The sequence below is a fragment of the Prionailurus viverrinus genome, chromosome X, assembly GCF_022837055.1.
Source record: "Prionailurus viverrinus isolate Anna chromosome X, UM_Priviv_1.0, whole genome shotgun sequence".
Lineage (NCBI taxonomy): Eukaryota > Metazoa > Chordata > Mammalia > Carnivora > Felidae > Prionailurus > Prionailurus viverrinus.
The window spans coordinates 79,155,596-79,170,856 of record NC_062579.1 but is presented as its reverse complement, the minus strand read 5'-3'; the positions used below and the strand labels follow the sequence as shown (position 1 = coordinate 79,170,856).

Genomic DNA, 15,261 nt, shown 5'->3' with positions numbered 1-15,261 from the left:
GCCTTCTCTTCCCCTCTCCTAGGGGCGGGAGTCACTGTGGGGTGGTGTGGCTCATCTGGGCTACTTGCACACTGCCAGGCTTGTGATGCTGGGGATCTGGCGTATTAGCTGGGGTGGGTAGGCAAGGTGCACGGGGGCAGGAGGGGCAGGCTTAGATCGCTTCTCCCTAGGTGATCCACTTCAGGAGGGGCCCTGTGGCAGCGGGAGGGAGTCAGATCCGCTGCCGGAGGTTTGGCTCCGCAGAAGCGCAGAGTTGGGTGTTTGCGAGGAGCGAGCAAGTTCCCTGGCAGGAACTGGTTCTCTTTGGGATTTTGGTTGGGGGATGGGCGGGGGAGATGGCGCTGGCGAGTGCCTTTGTTCCCCACCAAACTGAGCTCTGTTTTTAGGGGGCTCAGCAGCTCTCCCTCCCTTTGTCCTCCAGCCTTCCCGCTTTCCGAGCAGAGCTGTTAACTTATGACCTCCCAGACGCTAAGTCGCGCTTGCTGTCGGAACACAGTCTGTCAGGCCCCTCCGCTTTTGCCAGCCAGACTCGGGGGCTCTGCTTGGCCGGCGAGCCGCCCCTCCGCCCCGGCTCCCTCCCGCCATTCCGTGGAGCGCGCACCACCTCGCCGCCCTTCCTACCCTCTTCCGTGGGCCTCTCGTCTGCGTTTGGCTCCGGCGACTCTGTTCTGCTAATCCTCTGGCGGTTATCTGGGTTATTTAGGCAGGTGTAGATGGAATCTAAGTGATCAGCAGGACGTGCGGTGAGCCCAGAGTCCTCCTAAGCCGCCATCTTGCCTACCTCTCCAAGGAAGTTTTCATTAAGGGAAATCAGAAGCCCACAAAGAAATAGAGTATAGGGTGGGTACAAGAGCTATGTCAAATAGTGGAGGTTTCCTATATAGTCTAATTTTAGGAATTCCAGTAAATGCTCCCTTTACCCCACATATAACATGCCTAAATATTTTACCATTAGAGTCTCATACTTTGAAATAGCAAGCCTACTTTAAAAATACATTTATAGAGGGTATAATGCTAAGTGAAATAAGTCAGACAGAGAAAGACAAACACCATATGATTTCACTCATATGTATAATTTAAGAAACAGAAAGAAAGAAAGAAAGAAAGAAAGAAAGAAAGAAAAAGAAAGAAAGAAAGAAAGAAAGAAAGAAAGGACCCAAGCACTTAAGAAGATCCTGGCCTGCAATGGTACAGGTCTTTTCTCCTCTGGGAACCTCTACATCACCCTTTTAGTGAGAAGATGTTCTCCGTGCCCCCCCTCCTTTTTTTTTACATCTCTGGGAGAGAGACACCAAAAAAAAGAGAGAAAGAAATAAATTTTCTTATCTGGACCTCAGAGTCAATTATCATATAATTGTAACTTTGGAGGGCCACCCCCTCTGAGACGGTAATTATCAAAACCTGGAGGATTTCTACAGTTAAGTTAATGACGATCATTTCTATCCAAAGTTAATACTCCAGGCAATATAAGAGGCTGGTGAAAGACCAATGTTTTAGCAGAGTGGCTATTTCCAGTTACTCATCACCAAAGTTTCAGCCTTCTGATTACTTATTTAGGCATGTTGGTCTTATTTTTTCTCATTGTAAATTAAGAAACTCCTGGTCCTCACACATCTTTTGTAAGAAGTTTGCCATTTGTGTATTCTGTGCAAAACTCCTCTGTAGTCCTTCTGTGAGTTTGCTCATTACCCCTTTTTTTTCTCCCATGATTTAATATTTTGGAATGAAAAAATTAAACAAAATAAAGGTGAATTAGGAAGTACAAATCTTCAAAATGTAGAAATACAGTTTTTTTTAAAGACATGGTAAGGAACATTCCAAAACAACAAAAAACATATACTCTTTGATGCAGTCATGCATCCTAAAAAAACATATACATCAACACTCATATGAAATACCATATTGTTAAGAGAAGAAGGAGAAGAAGAAGAAGAAGAAGAAGAAGAAGAAGAGAGGGGGGGAGGAGGAGGAGGAGGAGGAGGAGGAGGGGGGAGGAGGAGGAGGGGGAAGAAGATGGAGAACAAGAAGAAGGGGTAGGATAAGGGGAAGAAGAAGAGGAAGAGGAGGAGGAGGAGAAAGAGGTGCAAAAAGAAGAGGAGAAGGTGCTGCTGCTGCTGCTCAATCTAATATAATCTAAGCATGTTTCACAAAGACAAATAATCAAGAGGTGATGAGCAATAATATGCATCTTCCCAGTCTCACTTCAATTTTGTATATGTGGCCATCACTAAGTTTTTATTCACCCAAAACAGATCCTTTGCAGTTCTGGGGGCATGAAAAGAGGGACAAGTTACCATTATTTCTACCCCTTGAAATTACTCCCATTGGACTTGAAACACAGTATTAAGATATTTCAAACTTATAAAGCTTGTTGTCTGGACATTGTGCCGACAGACCATGCAGGAACGTGGGAACCTATAGGATCTCCTTAGAAAGGGATAAACAAAGAAATTCCACTCCACCCACCTGCCCCTCAAAAAAACACTCCAGGTATTTCTCTCACTTCTCTTCCAATGACACAAGGAATGTATGTATCATTTATATCTTTAGATTTAGGTATTGAGGACAGTAAATATGCCCTGCTTATGGGTGTCATACATTAGATGGCTATCAATCATTTATATCTAAGTTCATATTTAATTTTCACTTTCCTACCAGAAAGCAGTGTGCTGAGAGAACAGAATACTAACAGATCATTTAAATGATGGGGGTGAGGAGGAAACAAGAGGAAACTGAGTCTTCTGAGCAATTAAGGACACTGGAGTTGCTAAAAGGAGCAAGGAAGGCACCAAAGGTGAGCTGATTGACTCCAAATGAAAAACAAACAAACAAACAAACAAACAAAAAACCACTCACTTCCCAGAGTTGAGGATTGGTTTATTTTCAGTGAAACACTGGAAGATTCTCTTAACTGTCATAGTCTGCAGCAGTAGCAGTGTGTGACTATAAATGTTCTGGAACCTAAATACTCCACCAATAACTATGTACTGGAAAGGCTTCAGATTCTCATTAGTTATGACTGTCAGTACCAAATAATTTTGATGCTAAATTGAAATAAAACTCAATAAGCCTAAAATAAAATATCATAAGAGAAAAGCACAAACTCTTTATAGATATATCTGGCCATTCTGACTAGAACATTTGATAATCACTCAGAAGTCCAGTATTTACGGTTTGGCAATAGTGTGGCATCTGTCTGACCAAGACAAGCTGACTGGTGCAAGTTGCAGATTTGTATAGCATGCTTCCCTAGCTTTTAACAAATAAACATCATTTTTACTCACGAGGAGCCCCTTCAGCCATTTCAATAGCAGTGATTCCCACGGACCACACATCACTCTGCAAAAGAAAAAATGAACCCAAAGTCACCTAAACTGGAAAATTAATAGTATTTAGAATTTTAAAACAATCTTTGGTTGGGGGAGTGTCAATGCCAGAGCCATTTTATGGGTTTTCTACAATGAACCTTCATTATAGAATGGTGTTGTAGGAAGATGTTATCTAAGCTTGTGATCTGCCAGTACTACACCACACAACAGAACGATATGGGATAGGGTTCAGTGTAGGGAAAATTCATCTTGAATGTATTGCTATTACTGTCTTAACTGAAATAACAAAAGGAGCTTGCTGTGAAGAAATCCAATCACATAGACTTATTAACTGTGCCCTCTTAGATAAATGATTTAACTCTCTGTACCTCAATTTTACCCTATATGAAATGGGGATAATAATGATATCCACCTCATAGCACTGGTATGAGTATTAAATGAGATACCATATATAAAAAGCATTTTCAGCAGTTACTTGAATATAGTAAATTGATAATATAATTATTGTTGTTCTAGGAAATGATATTCCAAGAGGATCAAGGAAATTATCCTCACTATTAACTGTACTTCGTTTAGAACGTGGAAAGGGCACAGGGCTGTAGGTACACTGGCTGGCTGGATGACTCCTAAACAAGTCAATTGAATTCTGAGAATCTCAGCTAATAGAGTTCTTAGCTTCAAATGATTGTTGTGATGGTGTAAGTTGAAGCTTTCTTTCAATTAAATGAGGCTAAAAATGAAAAAAAAAATAAATGATTAATATAGGTGAAAGTCCTTTGAAGACTGCAAAAAAATTTGTACAGGCATAAAGCATCATTTTTACAGCAAGCCCCCTAAAAGAACATTATGCTTCCATAGTCTCCATAGCCTGTAATAGCAATAGACTATAAACTCTCAATGGATCTGCTTGCAGATCAAGCAGAGGGCATTTAAGGAAAAGGGAAAAGAGATGAGACTTGAATTAATCAACTTCAAGTATTGAGCTCTAGGTTCCACACAATGAAGCCACAATGAATTGTTTGGATGACTTATGATGTGAAGACTGAATGTGGTTTTTCCAGTCTATAGCAAATGGAGAGTTTTCTTTCCACATCAGGTTTTTGAAATGTGTACATAGATGTATATTGTCCAAATTGCAATTTCAGTGGAAATTTTAATAAATACCATGAATTGTTACTTAATTTGTCTATTCCACTGATTTTCAGTGGTCTGGAGGTGAACCATGACAAGGATTTTCTCCATTACCCTGAGTAATCGAATTATTTTTTTTTCTTTTGAAGCTAAGTTACTGTGGGTATTAATAATTGGCTTTACATTCATTCATTTTTAGGTTTACAAAGTTCTCTGCCCCTGGAAGTTAAATTTCCATATAAAGCCACATAATATAATATTTTTCCCAAGAAGTTGCAAGCAACATGAACTAGACATTCTTCCTCAAATGTAGATAATTACCAGTGGTCTATGTTGTCTATATTCTTATAAAATATTACATTTATGCATATAATCAAACCACAAATAAGAATAGCAACTAGTCTTTCTTATTAGAGTTTAATGTGAAAGGAGTTGCCTGCTTTTTATTTTTTATCATTTACAAATAAATATTAGTTAAAAGTCCTTTCCAATCTTTGATTCCCACTATGTGAATCTTCACACTTACTCTGTAATCATAGGAGCGTCTTGGGTCCTCATCACAGTCAATCACCTCAGGTGCCATCCAGTATGGCGTCCCAATGAAACTATTTCTCCTCCCATTAGTTCTGCTCACCTGGGCACTCACTCCAAAATCCACTGCAAAATTCACCATATGTCAAAATAATTAATCAGTAACAAAAAGCTCAATAAGTTATTGCTTTAACTTGGAAAGCCAATACAAAATCCACAATGGATAACAGATTTTCATTCCAGCCCAGAAAACTTTACCATGAAGTCCACTCCAGAAATACTGAGAATTAGGTTTTTGCTTCTATTTATGTTGGAAAGAGACTCAGAAGTGCTACTATAAATCTACAGTAGGTTTGGCTGAAAGTTTACCATGAATATTAAAAATAAAGTTCCATCAGTATACCCTGAACCTCTGAAGTAATAACATATGTAGTGTTTGGAACTGCCACCAAGCTGAAGGAAGACCAACACTATAAGCAACATCTAAGAAATCTAAAACCTATTAGTAGCATATTAGGAAGCCTCGCTCATGACATTAGAAAGTCCTGTTACACCAATAAAGAAAAATGAGTTTTCTGCTAGAATTTAGTTTAAGTTCTTCTACAGATCTTCTGAATCAGATGCATATATTTACTGTGGTATCTACATCTTAGGTTAGACTGTAAAAGTTCAGTCTTCTATTAATCTGTGGGATACATTATATGAAAATATTTAGTATGGTATCCTCAGTAACAGACAGAAAAAAGGCTAAAGTAGACTGGGGTTATTTAGTCCAGAAAAAAAAAAGATGAAAAATGAAAGTAGATGAAATTTTTCAGGGATGAAAAATGAAGTAGATTTTCTAATTTAGAATGGTTTCCAGGAATCTAGAGGATGGATAGCAACACTGTCTAAATAGTAGTTTGAAGAATTTAGGAGAAGATATGAAAAATTAAAAAGTTAAGAGCTTAAAGAAGTCTTTAAGGAAGGATTTAACAAGAATAAAAAATGCCTATAATATGTGCAAATCATCAGTGGGTATTGAACAATCTCATTATCTACATATTTTTGGAGAACAGGTTAAATCAGAGCCCAGCAGTCTCACTATCCCTGAGGGCCAACTTAAAGGGCCATGAGATACCTATGAAGGCCATGAGCTAATGTATGACATTCAGGGAAGAAAATGAAAAGAGAAAAGACTAGAAGAAAGAGTGATGGATGGAAGAAAAGGAAACAAGAAAACCTTGAAATGAAGACAGAAGTAGAGATGACACCTCAACAGTGGTATAATTTAACCTTTTCTTTAATGACCTAGGGACCAGAATATAAGGATTACTTATCAATTGCAATTATAATATGATCATTTTCTAGTCTCATTCCTATCACTCCCTTTTTATGGCCTTGGATTTTCCTTCTGCAACCTTCTCATAATATGTTGCTTAAAAATATCCTGGAATCTGAGAAATGTAAAACCAAATGTATAAGGGTTATATGTAAAATAAGCCTGATTAAATTCTTATCCATACTAAAAGGTCTCTCCCACAGAGTAAAGTAAATGAGCTTTAGTGCATGGACTTTGTGACAGATTTTTCAGTGGCATTTCTTTACTTAACAATTTCTCTTCTGTATCGCAAATGGTAGAGTTGGCCAGAAACCTAACTCAAATATATGGGAGTGCTGCCACATATGAACATAGTATGTATGTAGCCTTGCAACAGATTATCTATCCTGCACATTTGAATATGAGATCCAAATTCCCCCAAGGTATTGGCACAGTGTCTTAAAATTGTATTTCTAGCTTTGTTGCTTTTAAACACATGAGACATAACACATTTTCTTGAAATTACTTTTTTCTTATTTCAGGAACGATTATTACTCAAGCTTCTTCTGCAAATATTCAATGAACACATTCTCAATGAATGAACAAAAATCTCTGCCATGGTTATATTTTTTATAAGGAAAATGGGAACTATCTTAAGGTCATGCTAGAGATACGGTAGAACTGATATCATTTAAAAATAATACAGGAGGGAGGTCGGAAGGAAGATGGCGGCGTAGGAGGACGTTGGGCTCACCGCGCGTCCTGCTGATCACTTAGATTCCACCTACACCTGCCTAAATAACCCAGATAACCACCAGAGGATTAGTAGAACGGAGTCGCCGGAGCCAAGCGCAGACGAGAGGCCCACGGAAGAGGGTAGGAAGGGCGGCGAGGCGGTGCGCGCTCCACGGAATGGCGGGAGGGAGCCGGGGCGGAGGGGCAGCTCACCGGCCAAGCAGAGCCCCCGAGTCTGGCTTGCAAAAGCGGAGGGGCCTGACGGACTGTGTTCCGACAGCAAGCGCGACTTAGCGTCTGGGAGGTCATAAGTTAACAGCTCTGCTCGGAAAGTGGGAAGGCTGGAGGACAAAGGGAGGGAGAGCTGCTGAGCCCCCGGACGACAGAGCTCAGTTTGGTGGGGAACAAAGGCGCTCGCTAGAGCCATCTCCCCCGCCCATCCCCCAACCAAAATCCCAAAGAGAACCAGTTCCTGCCAGGGAACTTGCTCGCTCCGCGCAAACACCCAACTCTGCGCTTCTGCGGAGCCAAACCTCCGGCAGTGGATCTGACTCCCTCCCGCTGCCACAGGGCCCCTCCTGAAGTGGATCACCTAAGGAGAAGCGAGCTAAGCCTGCCCCTCCTGCCCCCGTGCACCTTGCCTACCCACCCCAGCTAATACGCCAGATCCCCAGCATCACAAGCCTGGCAGTGTGCAAGTAGCCCAGACAGGCCACGCCATTCCACAGTGACTCCCATCCCCAAGGAGAGGGGAAGAGAAGGCACACACCAGTCTGACTGTGGCCCCAGCGGTGGGCTGGGGGCAGACATCAGGTCTGACTGCGGCTCCGCCCACCAACTCCAGTTATACACCACAGCACAGGAGAAGTGCCCTGCAGGTCCTCACCATGCCAGGGACTATCCAAAATGACCAAGCGGAAGAATTCCACTCAGAAGAATCTCCAAGAAATAACAACAGCTAATGAGCTGATCAAAAAGGATTTAAACAATATAACAGAAAGTGAATTTAGAATAATAGTCATAAAATTAATTGCTGGGCTTGAAAACAGTATACAGGACAGCAGAGAATCTCTTGCTACAGAGATCAAGGGACTAAGGAACAGTCACGAGGAGCTGAAAAACGCTTTAAACGAAATGCATAACAAAATGGAAACCACCACAGCTCGGCTTGAAGAGGCAGAGGAGAGAATAGGTGAACTAGAAGATAAAGTTATGGAAAAAGAGGAAGCTGAGAAAAAGAGAGATAAAAAAATCCAGGAATATGAGGGGAAAATTAGAGAACTAAGTGATACACTAAAAAGAAATAATATACGCATAATTGGTATCCCAGAGGAGGAAGAGAGAGGGAAAGGTGCTGAAGGGGTACTTGAAGAAATAATAGCTGAGAACTTCCCTGAACTGGGGAAGGAAAAAGGCATTGAAATCCAAGAGGCACAGAGAACTCCCTTCAGACGTAACTTGAATCGATCTTCTGCACGACATATCATAGTGAAACTGGCAAAATACAAGGATAAAGAGAAAATTCTGAAAGCAGCAAGGGGTAAACGTGCCCTCACATATAAAGGGAGACCTATAAGACTCGTGACTGATCTCTCTTTTGAAACTTGGCAGGCCAGAAAGAATTGGCACGAGATTTTCAGGGTGCTAGACAGAAAAAATATGCAGCCAAGAATCCTCTATCCAGCAAGTCTGTCATTTAGAATAGAAGGAGAGATAAAGGTCTTCCCAAACAAACAAAAACTGAAGGAATTTGTCACCACTAAACCAGCCCTACAAGAGATCCTAAGGGGGACCCTGTGAGACAAAGTCCCAGAGACATCACTACAAGCATAAAACATACAGATCACAATGACTCTAAACCCATATCTTTCTATAATAACACTGAATGTAAATGGATTAAATGTGCCAACCAAAAGACATAGGGTATCAGAATGGATAAAAAGACAAGACCCATCTATTTGCTGTCTACAAGAGACCCATTTTAGACCGGAGGACACCTTTAGATTGAGAGTGAGGGGATGGAGAACTATTTATCATGCTACTGGAAGCCAAAAGAAAGCTGGAGTAGCCATACTTATATCAGACAAACTAGACTTTAAATTAAAGGCTGTAACAAGAGATGAAGAAGGACCTTATATAATAGTTACAGGGTCTATCCAACAGGAAGAGCTAACAATTATAAATGTCTATGCGCCGAATACCGGAGCCCCAAATATATAAAACAATTACTCATAAACATAAGCAACCTTATTGATAAGAATGTGGTAATTGCAGGGAACTTTAACACCCCACTTACAGAAATGGATAGATCATCTAGACACATGGTCAATAAAGACACAAGGGCCCTGAATGAGACATTGGATCAGATGGACTTGACAGATATATTTAGAACTCTGCATCCCAAAGCAACAGAATATACTTTCTTCTCGAGTGCACATGGAACATTCTCCAAGATAGATCATATACTGGGTCACAAAACAGCCCTTCATAAGTTTACCAGAATTGAAATTATACCATGCTTACTTTCAGACCACAATGCTATGAAGCTTGAAATCAACCACAGGGAAAAGTCTGGAAAACCTCCAAAAGCATGGAGGTTAAAGAACACCCTACTAAAGAATGAATGGGTCAACCAGGCAATTAGAGAAGAAATTTAAAAATATATGGAAACAAGTGAAAATGAAAAGACAACTCTCCAAATGATTTGGGACGCAGCGAAGGCAGCCCTGAGAGTAAAATACATAGCAATCCAGGCCTATCTCAAGAAACAAGAAAAATCCCAAATACAAAATCTAGCAGCACACCAAAGAAAATAGAGGCAGAACAGCAAAGACACCCCAAACACAGCAGAAGAAGAGAAATAATAAAGATCAGAGCAGAAATAAACAATATAGAAACTAAAAAAACTGTAGAGCAGATCAACGAAACCAAGAGTTGGTTTTTTGAAAAAATAAACAAAATTGACAAACCTCTAGCCAGGCTTCTCAAAAAGAAAAGGGAAATGACCCAAATAGATAAAATCATGAATGAAAATGGAATTATTACAACCAATCCCTCAGAGATACAAACAATTATCAGGGAATACTATGAAAAATTATATGCCAACAAACTGGACAACCTGGAAGAAATGGACAAATTCCTGAACACCCACACTCTTCCAAAACTCAGTCAGGAGGAAATAGAGAGCTTGAACAGACCCATAACCAGCGAAGAAATTGAATCGGTTATCAAAAATCTCCCAACAAATAAGAGTCCAGGACCAGATGGCTTCCCAGGGGAGTTCTACCAGACGTTTAAAGCAGAGATAATACCTATCCTTCTCAAGCTATTCCAAGAAATAGAAAGGGAAGGAAAACTTCCAGACTCATTCTATGAAGCCAGTATTACTGTGATTCCTAAACCAGACAGAGACCCAGTAAAAAAAGAGAACTACAGGCCAATATCCCTGATGAATATGGATGCAAAAATTCTCAATAAGATACTAGCAAATCGAATTCACCAGCATATAAAAAGCATGACCCACCATGATCAAGTGGGATTCATTCCTGGGATGCAGGGCTGGTTCAACATTCGCAAATCAATCAACGTGATACATCACATTAACAACAAAAAAGAGAAGAATCATATGATCCTGTCAATCGATGCAGAAAAGGCCTTTGACAAAATCCAGCACCCTTTCTTAATAAAAACCCTTGAGAAAGTCGGGATAGAAGGAACATACTTAAAGATCATAAAAGCCATTTATGAAAAGCCCACAGCTAACATCATCCTCAATGGGGAAAAACTGAGAGCTTTTTCCCTGAGATCAGGAACACAACAGGGATGCCCACTCTCACCGCTGTTGTTTAACATAGTGCTGGAAGTTCTAGCATCAGCAATCAGACAACAAAAGGAAATCAAAGGCATCAAAATTGGCAAAGATGAAGTCAAGCTTTTGCTTTTTGCAGATGACATGATACTATACATGGAAAATCCGATAGACTCCACCAAAAGTCTGCTAGAACTGATACATGATTCAGCAAAGTTGCAGGATACAAAATCAATGTACAGAAATCAGTTGCATTCTTATACACTAACAATGAAGCAACAGAAAGACAAATAAAGAAACTGATCCCATTCACAATTGCACCAAGAAGCATAAAATACCTAGGAATAAATCTAACCAAAGATGTAAAGGATCTGTATGCTGAAAACTATAGAAAGCTTATGAAGGAAATTGAAGAAGATTTAAAGAAATGGAAAGACATTCCCTGCTCATGTATTGGAAGAATAAATATTGTCAAAATGTCAATACTACCCAAAGCTATCTACACATTCAATGCAATCCCAATCAAAATTGCACCAGCATTCTTCTCGAAACGAGAACAAGCAATCCTAAAATTCATATGGAACCACAAAAGGCCCCGAATAGCCAAAGGAATTTTGAAGAAGAAGACCAAAGCAGGAGGCATCACAATCCCAGACTTTAGCCTCTACTACAAAGCTGTCATCATCAAGACAGCATGGTATTGGCAAAAAAACAGACACATAGACCAATGGAATAGAATAGAAACCCCAGAACTAGACCCACATACGTATGGTCAACTCATCTTTGACACAGCAGGAAAGAACATCCAATGGAAAAAAGATAGTCTCTTTAACAAATGGTGCTGGGAGAACTGGACAGCAACATGCAGAAGGTTGAAACTAGGCCACTTTCTCACACCATTTACAAAAATAAACTCAAAATGGATAAAGGACCTAAATGTGAGACAGGAAACCATCAAAACCTTAGAGGAGAAAGCAGGAAAAGACCTCTCTGACCTCAGCTGTAGCAATCTCTTACTCGACACATCCCCAAAGGCAAGGGAATTAAAAGCAAAAGTGAATTACTGGGACCTTATGAAGATAAAAAGCTTCTGCACAGCAAAGGAAACAACCAAGAAAACTAAAAGGCAACCAAAGGAATGGGAAAAGATATTTGCAAATGACCTATCGGACAAAGGGCTAGTATCCAAAATCTATAAAGAGCTCACCAAACTCCACACCCGAAAAACAAATAACCCAGTGAAGAAATGGGCAGAAAACATGAATAGACACTTCTCTAAAGAAGACAACCGGATGGCCAACAGGCACATGAAAAGATGTTCAGCGTCGCTCCTTATCAGGGAAATACAAATCAAAACCACACTCAGGTATCACCTCACGCCAGTCAGAGTGGCCAAAATGAACAAATCAGGAGACTATAGATGCTGAAGAGGATATGGAGAAACGGGAACCCTCTTGCACTGTTGGTGGGAATGCAAACTGGTGCAGCCACTCTGGAAAGCAGTGTGGAGTTTCCTCAGAAAATTAAAAATAGACCTACCCTATGACCCAGCAATAGCACTGCTAGGAATTTATCCAAGGGATACAGGAGTACTGATGCATAGGGCCACTTGTACCCCAATGTTCATAGCAGCACTCTCAACAATAGCCAAATTATGGAAAGAGCCTAAATGTTCATCAACTGATGAATGGATAAAGAAATTTTGGTTTATATACACAATGGAGTACTACGTGGCAATGAGAAAAAATGAAATATGGCCTTTTGTAGCAACGTGGATGGAACCGGAGAGTGTGATGCTAAGTGAAATAAGCCATACAGAGAAAGACAGATACCATATGGTTTCACTCTTTGTGGATCCTGAGAAACTTAACAGGAACCCATGGGGGAGGGGAAGGAAAAAAAAAAGAGGTTAGAGTGGGAGAGAGCCAAAGCATAAGAGACTGTTAAAAAATGAGAACAAACTGAGGGTTGATGGGGGGTGGGAGGGAGAAGAGGGTGGGTGATGGGTATTGAGGAGGGCACCTTTTGGGATGAGCACTCGGTGTTGTATGGAAACCAATTTGACAATAAATTTCATATAAAAAATAAAAATAAAATAAAAATAATACAGGATTTAATACCAGTGGTTCATATTCTATATCAATGAGGTTATCTGCCATTGCATAGTACTAACATTAATCATATGGTATTATTTAAAGCCAACCAATGATATTTATATTAAACATTAAAGGGTACAATAAATTGCACCCTGTGTGCCTGTGAGACAATATGTGTGGTTATTTTTAAATAAATTATGCATTTTAAATCTTGGAATAGAAACCCAGGGACTTTCTGGTCTTTTGATTTCTAATTCTGAACTTGATTTTGATATTATGAGAGCAACTGATATCAGTTCTTTAAATATTTGAGGCAAAATTCCAAAGAAGCAATTTATGCTTAAGTAATTTAAAAGTTATTTGATGTTCTTTGGAAAATATGGCTTTGTTATGTGGAAGAATTGTCTCTGTTTCTTGTTCATGGCACAAAATCTTGCACATAATAAATACTCAATTCAATTGTTGAAATAAATATAATATCTATACTTAATAGAGAGTAAAACAATGACCAAAATGTAAGCCTTCCATTATAATTTAAAAGTTATTTTGAACTAATGATTCCAGAGAAGCAGTAAATGGTGCCTTTTTCTCCTGCTCCACCTTCCTCACCAAACAAATTTTCAAAATTTCACTGGTTTTGTAAGCAATGAAGACACAGCCTAAATAAGTAGCAGATATTGTTAATGAAATTATAAAAAAACATAGTTATCTTAAAGGATTATTCTCCATTAAAATATTTTGGGCACCACTTAAAGTACTGCAAGAACAAACTTACCAAGTTTTACTTCAGCATTATGAGTCAGTAACACATTCTGACCTTTGATGTCCCGGTGAATTACACGGTGTGCATGAAGATGAGCTAAGCCCTGCACATAGATAATGTATATTTATTTTAAAAGTCACATCAGTATATATATTTTCTCTCTTTCTGGTACTGTTCTTAGTATTTTTGGAAAACCTTTTGGTAAGAAAAATGGCCCAGATTTGCTTTTTTCAGACAAAATTCTTTCTTTAGGCTGGAATTACTACAACCAGTTCCCAGAAATACTGCTTTTGGCTATAAGGACAGGAAAATAAATCAGGACACCCATGAAAGGAAAAGAACACCAAAAAGTAATGTTTGTATACATTGGGCCGTTTACCTTCCTTTCTAGCCTCCATCTTTCCAACTAACCATAAGAGTGAAGACCTGGACACCTTAAATATAATAGCCACTGTTTTACTCTATTCCTCATTCAACCATTTCATTAATCCAGAATATTTTCTAGTCAACCTTGTAGGCTGAGAATTTGGGGGACTATGGAAATTCCTTTGAAAGCATTTGCAATTTGTATTGGCTTACTATGTTGGCTCCAGCCTGTTCACCACTAAAACTAACCTGTGACCTGGCTTCAGTGAGATTGCTCCAGATAATAACTGGGGATTAATAACAGAAGTAACAGTAAAAACAGCTAATATTAATTGAATCCTTTATTTTGTTTTACTTTATTTCAGGCACTGTGCTAAGTGCTTTACATGAAGGAAATTATGAAGCTGTCACTGCAATCCTTTGAGGAAGGTACTACTATCACCTCGTATTATAGATAAGAAAAGTGAGATTTGGAAAAATTAAGTAACTGATTCAAGGACACACAGCTAATACATCATGAACCAGAATTTAAACTCAGTATAGAGTTTGCACTCAACTAGTTACACTATTAGCACAAGTGAATCCAATTAAGATGGGAGGAAGGACATTCTAACAGTATATCAGTGGTCCGATTCAGTTCTGTTAATATCCTTCTCGGGTGACCCTAAGCACCTAAGCCACACAGAAAAATTTGAGTGTGGTAGATCAAGAATATTGTTCTCATCCAACTTGGTATTCAAAATGAAGCAAGCTTTAAAAGTAGGGCATTTTTCAAATAGGATATCTGTCTGCAAAATGGTTATGGATGGTTTGGGGCCATTCTGTAAAACACGGACTTTTGTCTCACTTTTAATCTCTAACGATATAGTGCAGCTTTTTTTTTTTAAGAACTCTAAAAATCTGAATGATGTAATAAATATTCCAAGTGGTTATTTCTATGATCCAATGAACACAATAGTCTAACTCTGACAGAACCGTTAAAGAGCAAGGCTTGGAAGGGCCTGGTTACCCGTATTGCAACCTATCTAAAGTTAAGGACATAGACATCACCTGAAAATCTGCTTTCTCTAAAGCCTTTAGGTCTTTTTTGGTATCCTGATCCAGAGATTATGTTTAGAATTCTTAAACCAACCTGTATGAGCAAGTATAAAGTACACTGCATATATTACTCCCAGGTATTTTCAAGGCAGGGGAGAATGACT

General features: G+C 39.3%; 1 protein-coding gene across 1 annotated transcript in view; it reads right to left on the bottom strand.

Annotated features, from left to right (window-relative positions):
* The window catches only part of NRK (Nik related kinase), a 158,945-nt gene that overhangs the window by 53,642 nt on the left and 90,042 nt on the right, over nucleotides 1–15,261 (bottom strand). The window contains exons 7-9 of the mRNA XM_047843920.1: nucleotides 13,706–13,796; nucleotides 4,987–5,117; nucleotides 3,285–3,339 (exon numbers count right to left, since the gene is read on the bottom strand). Of these exons, the coding sequence (XP_047699876.1) occupies nucleotides 3,285–3,339; nucleotides 4,987–5,117; nucleotides 13,706–13,796 (277 nt within the window). The remainder of the gene's footprint in view (nucleotides 1–3,284; nucleotides 3,340–4,986; nucleotides 5,118–13,705; nucleotides 13,797–15,261) is intronic.